At 53.7% G+C, this 20,241-nt stretch overlaps 2 protein-coding genes across 2 annotated transcripts in view; both read left to right on the top strand.

Annotated features, from left to right (window-relative positions):
• Positions 1 to 2,506: 2,506 nt before the first annotated feature.
• Positions 2,507 to 14,808, top strand: LOC144260057 (zinc finger protein 783-like). The gene is made up of 6 exons (XM_077808575.1): positions 2,507 to 2,646; positions 3,488 to 3,886; positions 5,048 to 5,174; positions 10,131 to 10,244; positions 10,679 to 10,789; positions 12,754 to 14,808. The coding sequence occupies exons 1-6, from the start codon at positions 2,623 to 2,625 to the stop codon at positions 13,662 to 13,664; spliced, it is 1,686 nt and encodes a 561-aa protein (XP_077664701.1). The 5' UTR covers positions 2,507 to 2,622; the 3' UTR covers positions 13,665 to 14,808.
• Positions 14,809 to 16,014: 1,206 nt separating this feature from the next.
• The window catches only part of LOC144260217 (uncharacterized), a 45,875-nt gene continuing 41,648 nt past the window's right edge, over positions 16,015 to 20,241 (top strand). The window contains exons 1-3 of the mRNA XM_077808772.1: positions 16,015 to 16,271; positions 17,620 to 18,018; positions 19,616 to 19,742. Of these exons, the coding sequence (XP_077664898.1) occupies positions 16,248 to 16,271; positions 17,620 to 18,018; positions 19,616 to 19,742 (550 nt within the window). The 5' untranslated portion in view covers positions 16,015 to 16,247. The remainder of the gene's footprint in view (positions 16,272 to 17,619; positions 18,019 to 19,615; positions 19,743 to 20,241) is intronic.

Genomic DNA, 20,241 nt, shown 5'->3' on the forward strand with positions numbered 1-20,241 from the left:
CCCTAGGCTGCTCTCCTGCCCCAGGGACCCCCGCCCGGTGCCCCAATCCCCCGCTGCTCCAGGGACACCCCCCCAGGCTGCTCCCCTGCCCCAGGGACCCCCGCCCGCTGCCCCGATCCTCCGCTGCTCCAGGGACCCCCCCCCCCAGCCTGCTCCCCTGCACCAGAGACCCCCACCCACTGCCCCAATCTCCCACTGCTCCAGGGACCTCTCCCCAGGTTGCTCCCTTGACCCAGGAGCCTCCGCCCGGTGCCCTGATCCCCTGCTGCTCCAGGGACCCCCCCCAGGCTGCTCCCCTGCCCCAGGGACCCCCCACTCGCTGCCCCGATCCTCCCTGCTCCAGGGACCCCCCCCCAGGCTGCTCCCCTGGCCCAAGGACCCCTGCCCACTGCCCCGATCCCCCGCTGCTCCAGGGACACCCCCCCCCAGGGTGCTCCCCTGCCACAGGGACCTCTGCCCCAATCCCCTGCTGCTCCAGGGACCCCCCCCAGGCTGCTCCCCTGCCCCAGGGACCCCCCACCCGCTGCCCCGATCCCCCCTGCTCCAGGGACCCCCCCCCCAGGCTGCTCCCCTGCCCCTGATACTCCTTTGCCCGCTGCTCTAGGGAAACCCCAGCTTGCTCCCCCATTGACCCCCGTACCCCTTCCTCCCAGCCAGTTCCACCCACCGCTCCCTGATGCCCACCATCCCCCCAGGGATACTTTCCCTCTCTCTCTGCCAGCCAGTTTATAGATTCATAGACTTTAAGGTCAGAAGGGACCATTATGATTGTCTAGTCTGACCTGCACAACACAGGCCACGGAATCTCACCCAACCATTCCTGTAACAAACCCCTGACCTATGTCTGAGCTGTTGAAATCCTCAACTCGTGGTTTAAAGACTTCAAGGTGCAGAGAATCCTCCAGCAAGTGACCCGTGCCCCATGCTACAGAGGAAGGTGAAAAAGCCCTGGGGCCTCTGCCAATCTGCCCTGGAGGAAGATTCCCTCCTGATCCCAAATATGGCCATCAGCTAAACCCAGAGCATGTGGGCAAAACTCACCAGCCAGGCACCCAGAAAAGAATTCTCTGTAGTAAATCAAATCCCACCCCATCTAACGTCCCATCACAGGCCATTGGGCATATTTACAGATAATAGTCAAAGATCAATTAATTGCCAAAATTAGGCTATCCCATCATACCATCCCCTCCATAAATTTATCAAGCTTAGTCTTGAAGCCAGATATGTCTTTTTCCCTCACTGCTCCCCTTGGAAGGCTGTCCCAGAACTTCACTCTGATGGTTAGAAACCTTAATCTAATTTCAAGTCTAAACTTCCCATTGGCCAGTTTATATCCATTTGTTCTTGTGTCCACATTGATACTGAGTTTAAATAATTCCTCTCCCTCCCTGGTATTTATCCCTCTGATATATTTATAGAGAGTAATCATATCTCCCCTCAGCCTTCTTTTGGTTAGGTTAATCAAGCCAAGTTCCTTGAGTCTCCTTCATAAAACAGGTTTTCCATTCCTCGGCTCATCCTAGTAGGCCTTCTCTGTACCTGTTCCAGTTTGAATTCATCCTTCTTAAACATGGCATCCCTCCAAGCTAGCTCCCCCCCCCGCGCAGCTGCCCAAGAAACACCCCTTGGGGTGCCCCTCATTCCTCCCAGGTAGCTGCCCTTTCACCCGAACTGCTCCAGATACCCCAGACTTCAATCATGCAGCACCCCCATCTACCAACCTGCCCCTCATTTCCAACTGCCCCAGACACCCCCAACCTTGAACTCCCAGATACCCCCTGACGCCTGCCAGCCCCCAGCCATCAGCTTCCCCAGTTGAACACCTCTCACTATTAAGACCGTCTGGAGCCCCTACCCTACCCCCGCTGCCAAACTCCCACCCACCAGCTGCTTCACACTCTTCCACCCTCAGCAATAGTGTGGAAGGCTGGGCTCTTTCACCACACCCCTGACTTTCTCTCCTCTGAGAAATGTCACACACCAAGCTAGGCAAATGTGGCTGCGATGTGTGTCCCAAAACCAGTCCCCTGCCACTGGCCTGAAAGGAGACTCCCCGTTAGCTGTTCGCAGTACTGCGTCAATGACACACAGCTGAACGGACGGATGCCATCCTTGGGCAGACACCCGCCAGCGTGTTAAATACTGACGCTGCCGTAGCACGACGCTCAGGTTGCAAGGATACAACTGTTTCGGAGCTGGGCAACGCAAAAGTTAATGCAAATGCAATCGACGGGGGCACCCTGCCGATGCCACAGTGCACCCCCCCCCCCCCCGCTGCTAAGCGCCTGCAGGCCGCAGCCAGGCTGAGCACTGGGCCAGCGCCCACAGAGGTGACGCGACCCCGGGTTTCTATTTGGGCTTGACACCCTCCCTCCCCGCAGGAGAGTGGGGGGGGTTGCAAACCCTTAGGTGCCGTTTGGCCCTCCCCCCTGCAGGGGGCGCTGCTGGCGCTCGGGCCCCGCGGCCGGCGAGCCGGACTCCCAGCATGCACTGCTCCCCCAGCATGGCCGCCGTGCCCAGCCCCTATTGAGGAGGTGCTGGGACTCTGCCCAGCCCAGAGCCGTCGCTGCGCTCGGCCCCGCTCCCCGGCAGGCTCCGGCTCGACGCTCCCAACCCAGGGCCATGGCTGAGTGGGCGCCCGAGCAGGTAAGGGACCGGCGGGGGCCGGCACTGCCCTGGGGGGCGGCATCCTCCCCCTGGGCCCGGGGAGCCGGGAGCCGGCCCCAGGGGAGCCCTGGGTTTCCCTGCCCAGGCCCAAGGGGCTGCGGGGGGGGTCCCTGGTTCAGGGAGCGGGGAATGGAGCTTTGCCGCTTTTCAAGCTGCAAGAGCCGGTTCCTCCCCCCTCCCCCCCCCCCGCCTTGTGTGTTTCTATGGCAGCAAATGCTGTGACTAGGGCTGCTCCCACCGCCTTTGTAGCCCAGAGAGACTTGCTGTGGCGGAGAAACCTCTAGGGCAGAAGGCTCCAAAGGGCTCCATCAACGGAAAGAGCCATCTGCCTGAAAAGCTCTTACCGGCTGTTGTTACATGTGATGCTAAATGTTCTTACAAGTCACTGATTAGAGAAGGGGAAAATGGATGGTATTTTTTTTCCCCCAGTTATTTGCCTTGTGCATTTGACAGCCCTTTGTGTATACTCAGTTTTGCTGTTTTCTCTGGGCGGGTGGTCTGTTTCCCCTATTGCTGGGGATGGGGAGGCTTTCACACAGCACCAGGGTGTGGAGAGAGAGAAAATCAAAAATACAGCTGGAAAAACACAAACATTGGTGGGGTTGCAGGGACAGAGAGAGGAGCTGAAATTACTCTTAATGCATGTTTGGTTGGATTTCAAGTTTCACATTCTCATTGTGACCCTGTAGTAGTAAAGATCCAGACTCGGAAAGCTCTCAGCTGGCTGTGGCATGTGGCTCTTTTGTCGTTTCTCTCTTCGACTGACTCTGCTATGTGAGAATGTGACCCCCTCCTTTCCAATATCTGTCATTGCAAACAGGCTCTTGAATGGGACATGGAGTCCCAGGACCTGTCACTTGAACAGCCTCTTGCTGTCCCCGAAACAACTTCTATGGAAGAAACAGATCTTCAGACAGCAGAGATTTCCCTTACCGTCGTGGCTGAAATCCAAGCTGTGGACAGGAAGGTTGAGGTTCAGGCAGCACAACTGATGAATCTGGAGGGAAGAATGAGGATGGCAGAAACAAAACTAGTCGGTTGTGAGAAGACAGCAGTGGAGTTTGGGAATCAGCTGGAGAGTAAGTGGACTGCGCTGGGAACTCTGATCCAGGAGTATGGGCAACTGCAGAGGAGGCTGGAGAACATGGAGAACCTGCTGAAGAACAGGAACTTCTGGATCCTGAGACTTCCCCCTGGTGCTAATGGAGAAGTCCCCAAGGTAACAAGGTCCCAGCTAGTGCTGAGGGGATGTAAAGCCAGACCCTCTACCAGACACTGAAGGGGCTTTTCATACACTCAGAATGTTCTGCACAAGTATATTTGTTTTAAAGGGAGTCATACTGTGGGTGTTCCCATCCCCATTCTTGCTGCTCACCTGCTCTGCAGCTTCCCTTTGTCCCATTGTTTCCAATGTATATGGATTCTGCTTCTAACATTGCTTCCTTTGGAAATTTGACCTCTTAGCTCAGGCTAAGGTGAAGGGGGGAGGCTTTCACTAATCACGTGACAAACAATTTGAGAAAGGGAACAGGCTAACTAACCAACCGCTGAGATAAAATCAGCAGTGTTTCTTCCGTGCCCATCTCACTCATATATTTGGTTGTTTGGAGAATTCTAATGTAAATGTAACAGTGTGGCTGGCAACGGCAGAGCTGTGTTTAATGGGAGATTTAAATGCAGGGTGTGACATCCCCAGAGAAGCCAACTCAGCCAATTGGAACAGGGCTTTGCAACTAAAGCATCTTTTTTTGGATACTGATTGGTCAAAGTGCCCAAGGCAGCTCAGCCTACATAGTGTCTGGTGTACGCGTGGCATTTGATAACGCATAGGTAAGACATGCTGCTGCTCTGAGCGACTTACAGTCTGAGTCACCGATCCTGCAGTCAGATCCGTGTGGGCTGACCGTTTGCTCCTGCAGAGTCTCGTGCAGTTCGGGGGGCTCTGCACGAGTACCAGGGTCTGCTCATGTCCCTCCCTTTGCAGGATCAAGGGTCAATTGCAATAGACGCAACTAAAGGATGAAGCATGCAGCAGGCTGTCCAAAGGGTCTGCGATGGAAATCATACAGAAGGCTTTGGCTGTAGGAAGAGGCAAGGACTAGATGAGGTGAAATCCTGGCCCCAGTGAAGTCAATGGGAGTTTTGTCACAGACTTCAGTGGAGAATGGATTTCAGCTGTGTACAGCTGATGGGAGCCAAGCCCAATCTTGGGGAGCAGCAGATGGGAATGGGGAGGAACAACAAAATCCAGAAGAGAATACGGTGACAGAGGGAGCACTGGGAGGGAGAAGACAGGGCAGAATGGGGTGTTGGAGGAAACAAGGGGTGGTATGTAGACAGGGAGCAGAAGGTGCTGAGTGTATCATCCTTGTAATTGCAGGTCCCCGTGACTTTCAACAACAACTCGTTTAATTTCTCTGAGCAGGAGTGGAAGAGCTTGGACGAATGGCAGAAGGAGCTTTACAGGCACATCATGAAGGGCAACTACGAGGCTGTGATCTCGCTGGGTAAAGACTGGCTGGGCTTTTGTTCCTCTCTTCGAAGCTGTGTGGTCTCTGAAGTGCCAGATTTCCCCAGGGTCTGACTTACGCAAGCTCCATTGCACCCTGGTGGATCAGGGGTCTGGATGTCTTGGAGGGGGTCTGATAATGGGATATGGAGACTTTGACGCAATAGTGGGTTGTTCAGTTAATTATCTAGGCTGCACTATGAGTACCTAATGACAGTCAGTGGATGGGTGTGTCCATCACAAAAGAACCCGCACAATTAGTGCACCTTGCTCAGGGCTTGTGTACACTACAAAATTAGGTCTACTTAAGTTAGGTTGATTTACAGCCACCGCAGTAATGAAATCAGCTGTTGCTGTCCACACTGCCCTCCTTCTACCGGTGGTGTGTCCTCGCCAGGAATGTTGCACTGACGGAAGTGGAGCGTTGTGGGGCACTGACAGCCATGCAGGGCTCATAGCTAGAGCTCCCCCACCCAGGCCTGAGGCTGGGCTCAGTTTCATAGCAGGGAGCCTACCAGCAGTGAAATTGATAGTCATGTCAGTTTCACAGCTGCTGCTATGTCACATTTCCTCTCTGGCTCAGGCGGTCAGCCCACAGCAGGGCTCACAGCTAGAGACCCCCAGCTCTGGGGCTGACAGCCAGAGCCCAGACAAAATGTGAAATAATAGCAGCCATGAAACTGACAAGAATGTCAATTTCATGCTGGTAGGCTCCCACCTGTGAGATGGAGCCCACTGCTGGGCTCACAGCTCAGACTGTTAGCCCCAGGGTGGGGTGGGGCTCCCACTTTGAGCTCTGTTGCCAGGACTGACAGCCAGGAACCCTGCTGCCGCCTCCCAGTGAGGGATTGGGTTAGGGGCGAGGAGAGCCCAATCCCAGCCACCTCCCAGTCAGGAATTGGGATGGGGGGGAGGGGGGAGAGTCTGAGCCTGGGTGGCAGCTGGGTACAGGCGCTCTTCCCCTCGCCCCCCCCAATCCCTCCCCGGGAGGTAGCAGGGAGACTCTGGGCTGTCAACCAACAGGCGATGTAAGTAACACAGACAATGTGTCGCCCGAACTACATTGACCTAAGTGCTTCGCCTCTCGCAGAGGTGGAGTTTTTAGGTGGATGTCGTGGGCGACTTACATTGGTGGGAGCACCATTCTAGTGTAGACACTTACATAGTTAGGTTTCAGAGTAACAGCCGTGTTAGTCTGTATTCGCAAAAAGAAAAGGAGTACTTGTGGCACCTTAGAGACTAACCAATTTATTTGAGCATGAGCTTTCGTGAGAAAGCTTATTATCTATAGCTTATTACCAGCAGGACAGTGGGGTGGGAGGAGGTATTGTTTCATATTCTCTGTGTATATATAAAGTCTGCTGCAGTTTCCACGGTATGCATCTGATGAAGTGAGCTGTAGCTCACGAAAGCTCATGCTCAAATAAATTGGTTAGTCTCTAAGGTGCCACAAGTACTCCTTTTCTTTTTACATAGTTAGGTTGATGTAAGCTACCTTACGTCAACCTAACTCTGTAGTGTGGACCAGGCCTCAGCTTGACAGGCAGTCCAGAACCTGGATACTGGAGTGGAGACGGACAACAGTTATCACAGAGCTGGGGCACAGGTAGAAGAGGGGTGCTCTGAATGGAGAGAGGGGAATTTACCTGTCGTCTTCGTGCTAAGGTCCAAATCCATTAAAATGGGTACTTCAGTCTGCTTGCCTCCTGGAGTCAGAACTAGTCTGTCAGTCACTGGCAATAATCCTCTGTAGGTCCCTCCACTTTTCTACCTCCCCAGCAGCCTGGCATCCCCCAGCCGTCCCTGCTGGACAGCATTGCTGAGAGAACTCCAGGCTTCATTTCAAATGTTCAGCCTCACAGCTGGGCTCCGTATTTTGTCTGCTTCCCAGGGCAGCATTGGATTTTGAAGGAGTTGGTTCCCTCAGCTCTGCTTCCCATTTGGAGGCATTTGCAGTGGCTGCTGTCCCTCCAGGCTTCAGGGACGGAGCTAGGCTGAGAACAGCCAGAGGCAAAAGGAAAGGTCTGTCTCCTGCTTCACTTCATTACTGAGCGTCTTGCTGGGTGCTGAGCTGGTGCTGTGTGCGGAGTGCAGTTTGCTCACAGCCAGTCTGGGTGGGGTCAGCTTGGGCCCAGCTTCTGCAGACAGGAGAGGTGGCAGCTAGGATTGGAAAGAGGTGACAAGGCAATGGCAAGCAGGTGCCCCATTTATGTGAAGCGGATGGAGCTAGAAGGGCAGTGAACCAGCATGGAGATCATGCCGCCATCATCCCCACAGCCTGCACCAGCAGCCATGCCTTTGATTGCGGCACCTCCCGCTCCACTTCCTCACGGGCTGTGCATGGAGGGAACTGACACAGCAACAGATGCTGCCAACACCAGAGAGTGCAGAAAAGGGGCTCCCGGCCCAGCTTTCCCCCTGTTGTCATATCTATAAAGCCCCTCCGCCGCCCCTGCCTGGAGCCTCACTTATATCCCAGACTGACATTTCCAAAGTAAACCGAGACCTAACTTGTCCTTGTGGATTCCATGCCACAGAGAGCAGTAGAACTTCTGGGAAGCCCATCCTTGAGCCCCAGGCCAGTACCTTCCTTGAGAGACTCAAGAGACATGTGGGGAAGGGGAGATAAGGAAGCCTAGCCTCTGCGGATGGGGAGATCACCTGTCACTGGCAATATTTTCAGAGCAATCTGAGCCCAGTTGTATGCCTCCCTCTGAAGCAGCCCTATGGGGACCTATTTCTGAAGGGGAAAATGAATAAATAAAATGAGCGCTGTTTTCCACACTCACCTTCCCAGCATGCAGCAGGGCACAGCGATGCAGAAACCACCAGGCTGTGGAAATATACTGATTCCTCTAGGTGCATGTGCACACATGCTCCTCTACAAAGGGAATTGTCCCTGCTTAGGAGAGGAAGGCCAGCAGCCTAAAGCAGAGGAAAGAATCAAATAGTAAAAAGCAAAACAGGATAGACTCTTCCTGGCCAGAGTGAATGGAGTATTGTGGAGTTTCGCAGGCTGGGTCTGCAGCTTCCCCAGACAAACTATAGCTGTATATAGCCTCATGCACCTTGGGAAGGTGTAATGGAGGACAGGGATTTCTTGCCTCTCCTGAAAGACTGAGAAAGCATTGGGCTGTCGTCCCCAACTGCTGCTGACGTCTTGGGTATTGTTCCCAGCTTGTGTTGCTGGTCCCATGCTTCACCACCTCCCCGCTGCTCCCCAGAAGATGGTTGTGGAGTGAGGAGAGGGACAGCAGCCCGGCTGTGGAAGAATCAGGAGGCAGGAACGTGCCTCTTGGCCCATCATTTCTTGGTTTCTACCTGCCCTCAGCCTCCATTTTCTAAGGCCATAAGTTTCCTTATTGTGCACAAGTCAATTTCCCCTGGTATCGCTACGAGGACAAGTGTGGTTATTTCCCCTGGTGGTAGGCGATGCAGTGTTTCTCACCGGGGGAGATTTTTACCTGGAAGAATGGACTTCTCACTCTCCAGGCCCTTCCCAGGCAGCCAAGACCAGGCAGGGGTCATTTCAGCCCCTGCTTGGGCATGAAAGCTCTCAGGTGACATCATCCAACCAAAATAAACAAATATAAACTGCCATCTGACGCTCAAAGTGCCCCCCACGCTTTCACAAGCAGTGCTGACGTGGGTGAACAGTATCGCAAGTATGGCCCTTTTCAGTCTACACATTGCATGGCCTAAGGACTCCCCCCTGGGTGGGGAATAGTGACAGTCACATCTTTCACGTAGGTTTCCTGCGATGCATAAGCTGGGGAATCTTGAGTTATTTCCTTCTTGGTTTGGCACTGGTGCAATGCTGCTGGAGTCCTGGGGGCCGGTTCTGGAGCCCGCTGTTCAAGAGGGATGTTGATAAATTAGAGAGGGGTCAGAGAAGAGCCACGAGAACAATTAAAGGATTAGAAAACCTGCCTGAGAGTGGTAGACTCAAGGAACTCCTATCTATTTAGCTTAAGAAAGAAAAGGATAAGGGGTGACTTGGTTACAGTCTAAGTATCTACATGGGGAAAAAATTATCTACATGGGGGACAATATTTAATAATGGACAAATTATTAAATATTGTTCTTAATTAACCACTGGAACAATTTACCAGGGGTCATGGTGGATTCTCCATCACTGGCAATTTTTAAATTGGGTTTGGATATTTTCTGAAAGCTCTGCTCTCGGGATTATTTAGGGGAAGCTCGCTGGCCTGTGTTATCCAGGGGGTTCAGACTGGATGATCAATGTGGTCCTTTCTGGCCTTGAAAGGAAACTCATAGATTGAGCGATTCTTTGAGTAATGAGGTCCACAGATCCTCCCCCACCCCACGGAGACAAATGCATCCTCCAGAATAGAGCTGGAAATTGACCTCCAGGGATTCGGGTTTGTTGTTAGGTGGAATTTACCATGTTCTGCAGTAGGAGAAATCATTGTGCCTTTTCCCCAAAGTATAATTAACACAGTCTGTAATTTAGAAAAATAGAATGAAATTATCCTGGCTGTGGAAGTTACCTCAATTGGAGGGAATTTCATGGTGCAGGGCGTTCCCCTGCCGTCAGTGTCTGACCAGGCTGGTTCTGCCCCCAAGCTGCAAGCAGGCTCTAGTACTTGTTGTAATGAATCTGGTAACCTTGTTACTCCAAGAAAGGAAATGTTCAGATAAGCACAGATAAAATCTTCCTACTCTCCTCCCCATGCTGCAGGGCGTGTTCCTTGGGAGCACTCCTGGGAACGCTCCTGGTGCCTGAGCCAGGCAGAGCGAGCCGTGTGCAGTTGGGTGTGATTGCTCAGACTGTGGGTATGAGAGCATCTTCTTTAGCCTCCGTTCCCGTCACCCTCAGCAGTGAAATGGGGGTAGCCGGCAGTGATTTTAAGGGTCTGTGTGTATTCTGACCTGCACTGTGTGAGTATGAATAAAAGTTTCTGCCCCCAATATCCATTTCCACATGCAGATGCTGCCATTTCCAAACCCGACCTTCTGTCCCGGATTGAACGAGGGGAGGAACCCAGTGTGGGAGATCAGAGTGACTCTGAGGAAAGACAAATCCCTGCAGATCCCGGCCTGGGTGAGTAATAGATTAAAACTCCTCATAAACTGTATGAGAGAGATGCTGAAACCTGGGGCAGTCTGCCTGAGTCTTTCATGCATATCTCTGCTGATGAGTTTTGTGAATGTTTTTCTTATCATAGAATATCAGGGTTGGAAGGGACCTCAGGAGGTCATCTCATCCAACCCCCTGCTCAAAGGGGGACCAATCCCCAACTAAATTATCCAATTTCCCCTATCCCATCTCATCCCTAAATGTCCCCCTCAAGGATTGAACTCACAACCCTGGGTTTAGCAGGCCAATGCTCAAACCACTGAGCTATCCCTCCCCCCGTCAAGCCTTTTCTAGCTACCTCTGGTTCTAATCTGATGTTGACGTCTCTCCTGAAATCATCTCTATAGCATCTAATGAATGTTAGTAAAACAACACGTAATTCTCTCTCCTGTGAACAGGATCTCCCGTTTCTACTCCCAGTGAGAGTTTGTGGACTAAATATGAGGAGCCGCCTGTCACGAATCAGGGAGTCTCTGAAGAGGGAGGGATCCCTACGGACCTTGGCACATGTGAGTTTTAGACACAGAGCATCACAGAGCTCTACGTAGTCAGAGGTGGAACAGAGATGGCGCTCTGTAGATCTAGGCTCTGCGTCTGCACCCGGACAAAGAAGGAAAGTGGGGAAGCTGAGAGTGGTTGATTGCAGTTAGGGAGGGGGCAATAACAGAGAGGCCATGGGCTCTGAGTTTTGGACGGATCATAGCCTCCGTGGAAAAGAGATGGGCAAGAGAGAGGGAAAGGGGAGGAGTTTCACGTGGATGGAGTCGGCACGCGGAGTGATAGGCAGACACAAGGTCAGAGTGTTAGGGAAGAAAGAGTCTGCTGAGGGATCCGAGGAAATGTAGGAAACCAGCGAATGAGGGGGCGGGGTGATACTAGAACTGCAAGAGTTGCTTGGTTTCAAGGCTGCCTGATCCCTGAAGTTTGGGGAGTAGAGATTTAGAAGAGTAGAACAGCACTGCAGGGTAGAAGATAAGCAGTGAGGCTCCTAGCCTTGAGAGGAAAGCTGTGGAGAGCCGTAATGGAACTGGGGGGAGGGGACTTCAGCCTGTGGTAGTGTGTAGTGGGTGTAGCCAGGACTACAAGCAGGAACAGTGTATGTCTTCTCTGATGTGTGAGGGTGGAGAATCCAGCCTAGAGAGACAAGGACACATAAAATAGTATTTAAAAGTATCTAGAGTCCAGCTGAGCACTATCTTGTGTCATACTTGGGTTCTGCTGATGGGATCCCAGGGAAGTGAAGGAGGGTGGAATTCACACTTTTGCAGGGGTTTCCTGCAAAGCCTGTTTAACGGGACGTTGGACCTGTAATGGGACGCACACAAACCAAGTTAGAAGTACATTAAGGTTGCAAGTGAAGCACTCATGGGTTAGGAAGCGCTAGGGTTATGGTTGCTTGTGCACTGCTCAGTCGTGCTATGGGGATGGTTGCTTGCACAGTCCAGCACACACAAGCTAGGAGGGTCTGGAGCATGCGTAGCACGGACAGATTCCTTGACTAACTGACCAGTGAAGCTGTGAGAAATCTAGTGAGCGTGTGCAAATGTAGAATTTTCAGAGGGTTCTAACTTGGCCAGATTTGGGTGATTTTCACAGGAACATCAAAAAGCACTTCCCTGGCTCAAAGGACCCACCTCTTGCTGCCAAATTTCCAGTCCGTGCCCCAAAGCACAGGAGTGCCAGAGCTTCTCAAAAAGAGAGGTTGCTAGGATTTTAACACTGAAAACCAAAATATTTTCCCCAGCCTTGTTCTCATAAATGGCTGCACTGTTTTGACTGAAAATTTACCCACACACAAAATTCAGCCTGAGGCAGATACGCAGCATGGAACATTTCAGCTAGAACCATTAAGATTTGGCAAAGTTCTAAACAACTGAAAAGAGGGTGTTCTACTGGAAAGGGTTGGGCAACTTTAATAATAGGTGATGCTGGCAGCCCAGCCCCACCTGTGGCTACTTTTAAAATCAAAGCTTAAATTCTGCAGAAATCAGGGATGTGTTCAGCTCTCACCTAAAATGGCTGAGTCTGCAATAGTCCTGTCTCTGTGTTTCTTTCCAGTGTCTTTGATAACTGCCAAACATTGAAGCGGAGCAGGACCCCATTGTGCTAGGTGCTGTTCTAACATAGAACAAAGATGGGGCCCTGCCCCAAGAATATTTTGTATCTTTTCCAGTGTAAATGCCATATTCTCCAAGATTTATTGTGCTTCATCTCCTGAGAAACCCGCCATCTCCATCTAGCTGGGCCTCGTCGCCATAGATTCAGGCTTCAGTTGTGAATCAGAAATGTTTTGGTCTATTTGCATGCCAGTAAGGTCTGTAGGCCCCAGCTGGGGGTCATGGCCCCATTGTGCTAGGCACGTGCACACACCTAACAAGACAGTCTGTGCCCCAGCGAGTTTACAGTGCACATAATGAGGCTTTTGTTAGGCCACTGGATGAAGTGAATGTCTCTGTTCTCTCTGTTCTGGCAGACGAGCAGCAGTGTGGTGAGGAAGGTCCTGCAAACCTAGATCTTCCTAGCCTGTTACCAGGAGACTGGGAAGAGCTTTTCTGCAGTCCTGAGGAGGAACTGACAAAGGAGAGCCAGTCCAGCTCAGCGATGCTGCAGAGGAGCCCTCCTGGGACTGGGCTGAGGCGATCTGCTCGCCGTGGAAGAGATTTAATGAAAAATGTCTCTGAGGAAGCACACGCAGCAGAGGGGCCGTACATATGCTGCGAGTGTGGGGAAAGCTTCCTAGACAAACAGCTTTTTGCCACACATCAGAGAATCCATGCATCAGGGGGAGCCTGCACTTCTCTGGAGCATGGAGAAAACATTAGACAGAAACCCAAAATCACAACTCCTCCAAAAACCCAGGCACCCGTCCGTTCAAAACCCCCTAAGCGCCCTGAGCCAGAGAAAAGCTCCAATCTCAAATACGGCTTCGTAAAACACCAGGCAAACCACATGGTGGAGAGGCCCTATACGTGCACTCAGTGCAGGGAGAGCTTTAGTCTGGAGGTGAGTCTTATCTTACACCAGAAGCTTCACACGGGGAAGGGCGATGGGCCCCTGACGTGTACGTATTGCGGCAAGGACTTCCGGGACCTCTCCAAAGCGATCCGACATCAGCGGATCCACACGGGAGAGCGACCATATCAGTGCACGGAGTGTGGGAAAAGCTTCATCCGCAGGGATCATCTCCTGAAGCACTGGCGGGTCCACACGGGGGAGACGCCGTACCAGTGCCCCGTCTGTGGGAAGAACTTCCGCTACAAGGAGTCGCTGAACTGCCACCAGAAAATTCACACACGGAACCCCCAGCCCCTGGAGGGCTCACAGCAGCTGGAGACGGGAACCCAGACCACCCTCCTCGGTGTGAAAAAAGAAAATAAACAGTAGCTCCACCCTGGGTGGGGACTGAGGGGCTGTTGCATTTAAAATGAAAGAAAGCATGGGAGGTGCTTCACAACGGCGAATGAACGGAAGCCACGGCCCGTCCTTGTGGCCATGCTACAAAGCTTTGCTTCACTGACGTTTAAATGGAGTTCCTCTTCCTAACTACTGGGGTGAAATCCACCCCATGCAGGGGGCCAGCATGAGGCCTGTGCACCACTTAAACCCTGTGTGGGTTGCATGGGACTTAATAGGCCTTGTGGACTTTACCCCTGGAGAATAAATGAGCTATTCCCCGGGTTGCCAGCAGGAGACAGCATTTCGTAGGTGTTTCCCCACCTACCCTGCTTCTGGTGCATATTTATAGGAGTGATACCAATTTTCATGGTCATTGTTTTCCACAGGCTTTCATTGCAATGCTGGAAGCATGGAGGGGGCACCATTCCCAGCCAGCAGGCCAGTCAATCTAGTGGAAGAGAAGAACTTGGCTGGGGAGGTGATGCAGGGGTGGGGAAAGGGACAGAAAAACCCCAAGCTGGAAGAAGTGGACGCAGAACTGGTCCTGGAATGGGAAGATAGAAGGGATTGGAGCAGAGGGGACCGGGAGGGAGGCAGATGGACATGGATGAAGGCTGTTGGGTGGGAGAGTAACTCCGGGGAGGATGTGACTGTGGAGATACTCTTCTCATTCCACCCCTGAGAGGGTGAAATTATGCACCAAGTGGGCTCTAGACTCTGTTTTGGACTTGGCCCAATGGAAAGGTGCCTATGATTCATTCATGTGAACTGCCACTGAAGGTGATTTTACTGGTCACAAGGGTAAGTGACACAGGTGAGAGCAACTTATGCTAAATCCTGGGAGGGGTGGTTTTAGTTAATGCTATATCAGAACTAGGATATTATTCTAAGATACAATAAAACGTGGCACTATATTTCACAGTCGATCTAAGCTATTTAAATGTATGAAATAACTGACCCAAGATTTTCAGACTTTTGTAAATATTGGTTGAATTACATAAGAAATAAGTGGTGTTAAGGAGTGACTGTAACTAGATGTCTCTTTCTCTGTGGAATGTCAGCTGCTGGTCCTGGTTGTGTTTTTGTAATACCTTGTTTGCAAAATCTGTCAATACAGTGTTTCCATTCTGAAGCCCTTGTCCGGCGAATCAGTGGCTGGAGCTCTGTCCTACCTCCCCGCCAGTCTCATCCTCTCCCTGCTGTATAGTTTGTTCTCCCTTTTCCCCCCGCTCCCCTGGCTGAAGCATGCTTGGCTGTACCTGTTAAGAGTTGCAAGTTTTCCTAGCACTTTCCTAGCAACCTAATTAGTTTGTCAATTGCATGGTCTGAACTAGCTCCCCCTTGTAGTCAATGAAAACAATATTGTCAATGGCCAAGCATTGAAAAAATCATGTCATGCCCCCCTCCCCCCATCATGAGGTTGGTTTCAGCCTCACCAGGTGTTCAAAGTAATAAATGATGGAGATGTGTGTGTGTGTTTTCTCAAAGATCTTCCTGACAATTAGAACCTTTCCTTTACTAGTAAGTGAAAGTGGTGACTGTCAGGTAAGCCCAGGCCTCAGAAAGTGGGTGTTAAGGAAAACACCAGCGAGTGTGAGATGAGGGCCACAAGAAGCGTCCACTGCTGCTAGTCAGTGTCTCCTGAAGGTGAAGCTGAGACAATCCCATGTCATCTAGAGTCGCAGGCCAGTAAGAAAGGGAACCTTTCTGTGATTCCCATGGCAATGGTGCTGGGGTGGCTCTGGGATCTCCCCCCTGCATGCAGCACTGCACCCATCTGGATCTGTGTGGCGTTAAGGGGAGGCTCGGGCCAGTGCTGTGTAGGGGGTGCTCCCCGCAGGGTGAGGGGTCGACAGCTGCTCCTGGCCTGGGGGAGGCTGGTAGTGCTGAAGGGCTGGGAGACGTTTGACTGGGAGCCTGAGCGGCACTGGGTGTCAGGCAGCAGCCGGGGATTGGCATCCAAGCGAACCTGCCGGCCCGGGGAGCGAACTCCGCGAGGGGCCCGTCGGCTGGGGCCCCCGCCCCGGCTTTCCACCCCCTGTGGGGGCTACTCCGCCCCGCGGCCCGGCCTTGCACCGTAGGGAGCTGACGGCGGGAGCGGCCTTGCAGCGGGCCCGGGGCGCTGGAGGGACCCGCCCCAGCCCGAGCTCCAGGCGGCTGAACCGGGTGCGCCCCGAGCGCCGCGTTTCCGTGGGGACGGGACCGACCCGAACCCGCAGAGCGACCGACAAGGCCCCGGGGCGCCCGGCGCCGCGATCCACCCGCCGGCAGGGGCCGCTGCCGCCCCGCTCCGCCGCTCCCGGCCCCGGCAGCCAGGCCGCGGCTCCCTCTTTCCCTCCCGGCCGCGCTCGCTCTGCTCCGCCCGGCAGCGGGGCCGGCCCGTGGCGAGGCGGCGCCGGGACTCTGCCCAGCCCGCAGCGGGAGCGGGGCTCGGGCTCGGATCCGGATCCAGCCGCCCGGCTCGTTCCCTGCGGAGCAGCCTCGCCCGGTGCCCCCAGCCCGGCCAGCGGGAGCTCCTAGGGCCGCCCCCGGGCCGCGGTGAGGGGCGCTCCCGGGCCGGGACAAAGGGCCATGGCCGAGCGGGCCGCTGCCCAGGTAAGGGCCCGGGGGGGCAGGAAACCGCCTGTCGCGGGGGACCCCCGGGAGCTTCTCCCGGGCCCGCGGGGAGCCGGGACCGGGGCTTTGCTGCCCGGCAGCCGCGGTGTCGGTCTCGGCTGAGCGCCGGGCGATGGGGGCAGGGCCCCGCACCCGGCTCCTGCCGCCGGGGCTCGGCTCCGCCCGGGGCCGCACGCTCTGGGGAGGGCCCCGGGGCCGGGTGGTGTCTGCCGGGCTCGGGCGCACGTCGGGGCGGGGAGCAGCGGGCAGGCGGGCGGCCAGTGACACCGAGACCGGGCCCGGTGGCAGGTTAACCTGGGGCATCTGCTCCGCCTGCCCGCCCGGGGGCTTTGCGCTTTGTCCCTGCTGGGAGCCGGCGGGGCGGTTTTCCTGGAGCCCCCCCGGGGGAAGGGGATAGTTCTGGTCCTGGGCGCCCAGACCGCGGGTTTCTAACGGCACGGGAACAAGGGCAGCGCTTTCTGCACCCTTGGGGCGGGGCTGGGCTGGGCTGGGCTCTAGGGCAGAGAGAGGATTTTCAGACCCTTCAGAACACAAACCTCCCCTTCTGCCCTGACACGTGTTTGGGGATCGGACTGGATACCGCCCGCCCCCTGGCTGCCCAAGGAGGCGTCGCTGCAGCTCAGGGGGGGCTTTGCTGCCCCTTCCCCGCAATGCTTTTATAAAAGGCAGCCTGACCAGAGATTCTCCCTCCCTACTCTGAGCAACTTATTTACTTGTAGTTGACCCGCTGAGTAATTTGATTGGTTACAGCTGGCTGAAAACTTCCCAGATCCTCCAGGGCTGCCACAATGGTTAGCTCTGAATAGAAAAGCCCTGGAAGGATGCTGGATCTGCTGGGCCTTGAGAGCGTGGAAATGTTCCAGTTCTTACTTTGCTGGGTCTGTCAGGTGCTTACAAATACTCAGCTGGTCTCTCAAGTGGGCGGCAGGGGCACTTTAGACAGGGGGTCTGAAACTTTTCCATGGTGTAGCCCACATCTTTAATAACGTGTGTATCTTGCGGACACCCCCCTCCTCCCACTGGCTGTCTCCCAGCCCAGCGCCCGCTGGTTTGCAGCTTCCCTGCGGCAACAACAGGTTTCAAAGCAGAAATGTACCTGATAGTTGATCTTTCAGCCTTAGCTTCTGGAATCTCGTACTTTTGAGTGCTTAATTTCTCCACCTGACCTCTGCATAACATCATGCTAATTCTCTAGGAGGTTTTACGTGTGCATTCAATAAAAATAAAAATGGGGTCTGAGAAAGCATCGAGCAGCTTGTAGCGTGCGAGCGGCTGTTGCTCTCTGGAGCTGCTGTTGACAAACTCCTTTTTCCATGTCCCCGCACAGGCTCCTGAATGGGACGTGGAGTCCCAGCACTCAGCTCTTTCGCAGCCCCACGCTGTCCCCAGACGGACCTCTGTGAGGGAAGCCCCGCTGCAAACTGCGGAGATCTCCCTGACTCTAGTGGCTGCAATCCAAGCCGTGGAGAGAAAAGTGGACGCTCACGCCGTCCGGTTGATGAACCTGGAAGGGCGAACAGGCACGGCTGAGAAGAAATTGATAGGTTGTGAGAAGACCGTGGTGGAGTTTGGGAACCAGCTGGAGAGTAAGTGGGCCGTGCTGGGAACTCTGATCCAGGAGTATGGGCTGCTGCAGAGGAGGCTGGAGAACATGGAGAACCTGCTGAAGAACAGGAACTTCTGGATCCTGAGGCTCCCCCCAGGCGCTAAGGGGGAGGTGCCCAAGGTAACTATCCCAGCTGGCTAGATCATACTGATTAAAGATGGAGGGAAATTATGAGGTAATTGAGTCAATTTCTCCTCCACACATGCAAGGGCCAGATGTAACACCCCACTCAGCCCCATGCAGGATGTACAGGTGTTACACTGATCGATTGTTTTTTGGCTAAGAAGCAGCATCTGCTTCTTGTTTCCTTGTGATTCCATCCATCAGCCCCCTCTCCTCCTCCCACTGGGTTCTACACACGCCAGTCACGGCTCCCCCCCACGGGGTCAGTGAGCTCTCGAGCAGAGAATCACTTCTGTGGGATGTTTGTGTAGTGCCAGGTCTATAATCTCCGCTCCTGACTGGGACCACTAGGGGCGATCACGATACAAATAACTAGGATAGAATCAATGGCTAGAAACCACTTGAAAGTGGCTTCAGGTTGTCCTTTGCCCCTTGATCCCCCGGCCAATTCATGAGGGTTTGAAAATCGCTCCTTCCTTTTAAGCCGTGGCGGTGTGGGAGACCCACACAAACAACAGGGAAACTGGCCGGCTTTGCGAGGGAGAAGACAGAAGTGCAACTCACACAAAGGTGCTGTCGTGCACAAAGCAAACAGGCTCGAAAAAGAGAGAGGAAAAGGGCCACCTCATCTCTTTCGGTTCTGGGCTCCGTAAGAGTTGCATATTAAGAAGGAAGTGTGTGGGGTTTTTTTTAAGTTGAGGGCACCCCTTTAAAAATAGGGAATGATCCTGAACCATATCAGAGCATGCACTGGACTGGGAATCCAGAGAGTTGGGGTCTGTTCTTAGGTCTGTCACCAACCTGGTCTGTGACCTGGAGCAAATCCCTTCCTTTGGAGCCTTTTTCCCCTCCAACCCTATGACTGCCTTGTGAGCTCTGTGGGGAGGAGGCTGAGTGTGTATACAGCACTCAGCACAAGGGGACTCTGAGCGCAGCTGGGGCTTCCAGTAATAGAAGGGGAGTTATACCCAGGTGATCTATAGATCTGATATAAACCAGTCTATGAGGGCACTGCAAAGCCCTGGTCAGAGCTGATTAACCCCATTCTGCTCCTTCCTACCCTCCAGCCAATGAAAGGAGAGGGATAAAGTGTGAAAGCCTCTGGAAGGGCTGTACCGCTGTGTGTTCTTCACTGTCACTTACCATGTGACAAGGATCCTACTGCCAGGGTTGCTTCCTAGGGTGATTTCACCTCTTCATGTAGGGCCAAGTGGGAGGACGAGCATTGACAGATCCGGCAGGGGACAGGGAATTCTGGAGAGGAAACAGGCCCGGATTGTCACACCCTTACTCACATTGAGTAGCACCTGAGTGCATACCCTATTCACCAGGAATAAGGGTATCAGAATCGAGCCCTAGGTGACAAAAAGGGATGAAGTGTGATGATGTTTATTTCCTCCTCCCTGTGCGAGTTGTTCTGAGCAGTTTGTCCAGTAACGTGCTTAGAAGAAGAAGAAGAAAAGTTGTGAAGCGTTTCCGTGGCGCGTGTGTTAAATATTCTCCCCGGTCTCGTGTGTAGTGTCACGTGACCGCGGCTGCTGCTGCCATTACGATTTGACAGCCGCTGCTGAGCGTGCAATGCTTGTGGTTGCAGGTCCCAGTGACATTTGATGACGTCTCCGTCTATTTCTCCGAGCAGGAGTGGGAGAACTTAGATGAATGGCAGAAGGAGCTTTACAAGAACGTGATGAAGAGGAATTACGAGACCCTGATCTCGCTGGGTAAGGATCCTCTCATAAAACCTGTGACCTTTGCTCTGGGGGAGGGATATTTTCAGGTCTCTGCCTTCCGGAGGCTGTTGAGGGACTGTAAGAGTCAAGTGAATTTAACGTCCTTTATGCAGCACGGTGTCCTTCACCGGCAGGTTTGACGTGCTACAGGGCTGGAGGGTCGATTGAATTAAATGCTGGTGTCAGTCCAGGAGGGTTTCCGCATCTCAAGCCGCAGCCTTCACAACTGATACGCTGCTTGGCCACTTCATCAGAGGTGCTTGGGGAGAACGGGCCCCAGCCAGAGCACATTACACACATGTGGGGCATGGGCCTGGCCCAGCTGCTGATCCGGAGGGTCCTGAGCATACACATGGTGCTCTCCTCTGTCTGTTCCTTCCCTGCAGTGGGGCTAGGGGATCCGTGTGCCATTCCCTCCCTGCGTGGAGGTGAGTCCTGGCAGCTGTCCCATCAGCTAGCCCTTTCTGCTTTTAGCCCAGCTGGGGAGCAG

Source organism: Eretmochelys imbricata, chromosome 2 (genome assembly GCF_965152235.1).
Source record: "Eretmochelys imbricata isolate rEreImb1 chromosome 2, rEreImb1.hap1, whole genome shotgun sequence".
Taxonomy (NCBI): Eukaryota; Metazoa; Chordata; order Testudines; family Cheloniidae; genus Eretmochelys; species Eretmochelys imbricata.

Coding starts and splice junctions, on each gene's coding strand:
- LOC144260057 (XM_077808575.1), top strand. CDS start 2,623: ATGGCTGAGTGGGCGCCCGAGCAG. Junction 2,647..3,487: donor CTGAGTGGGCGCCCGAGCAG/GTAAGGGACCGG, acceptor CATTGCAAACAG/GCTCTTGAATGGGACATGGA. Junction 10,790..12,753: donor CCCTACGGACCTTGGCACAT/GTGAGTTTTAGA, acceptor CTGTTCTGGCAG/ACGAGCAGCAGTGTGGTGAG.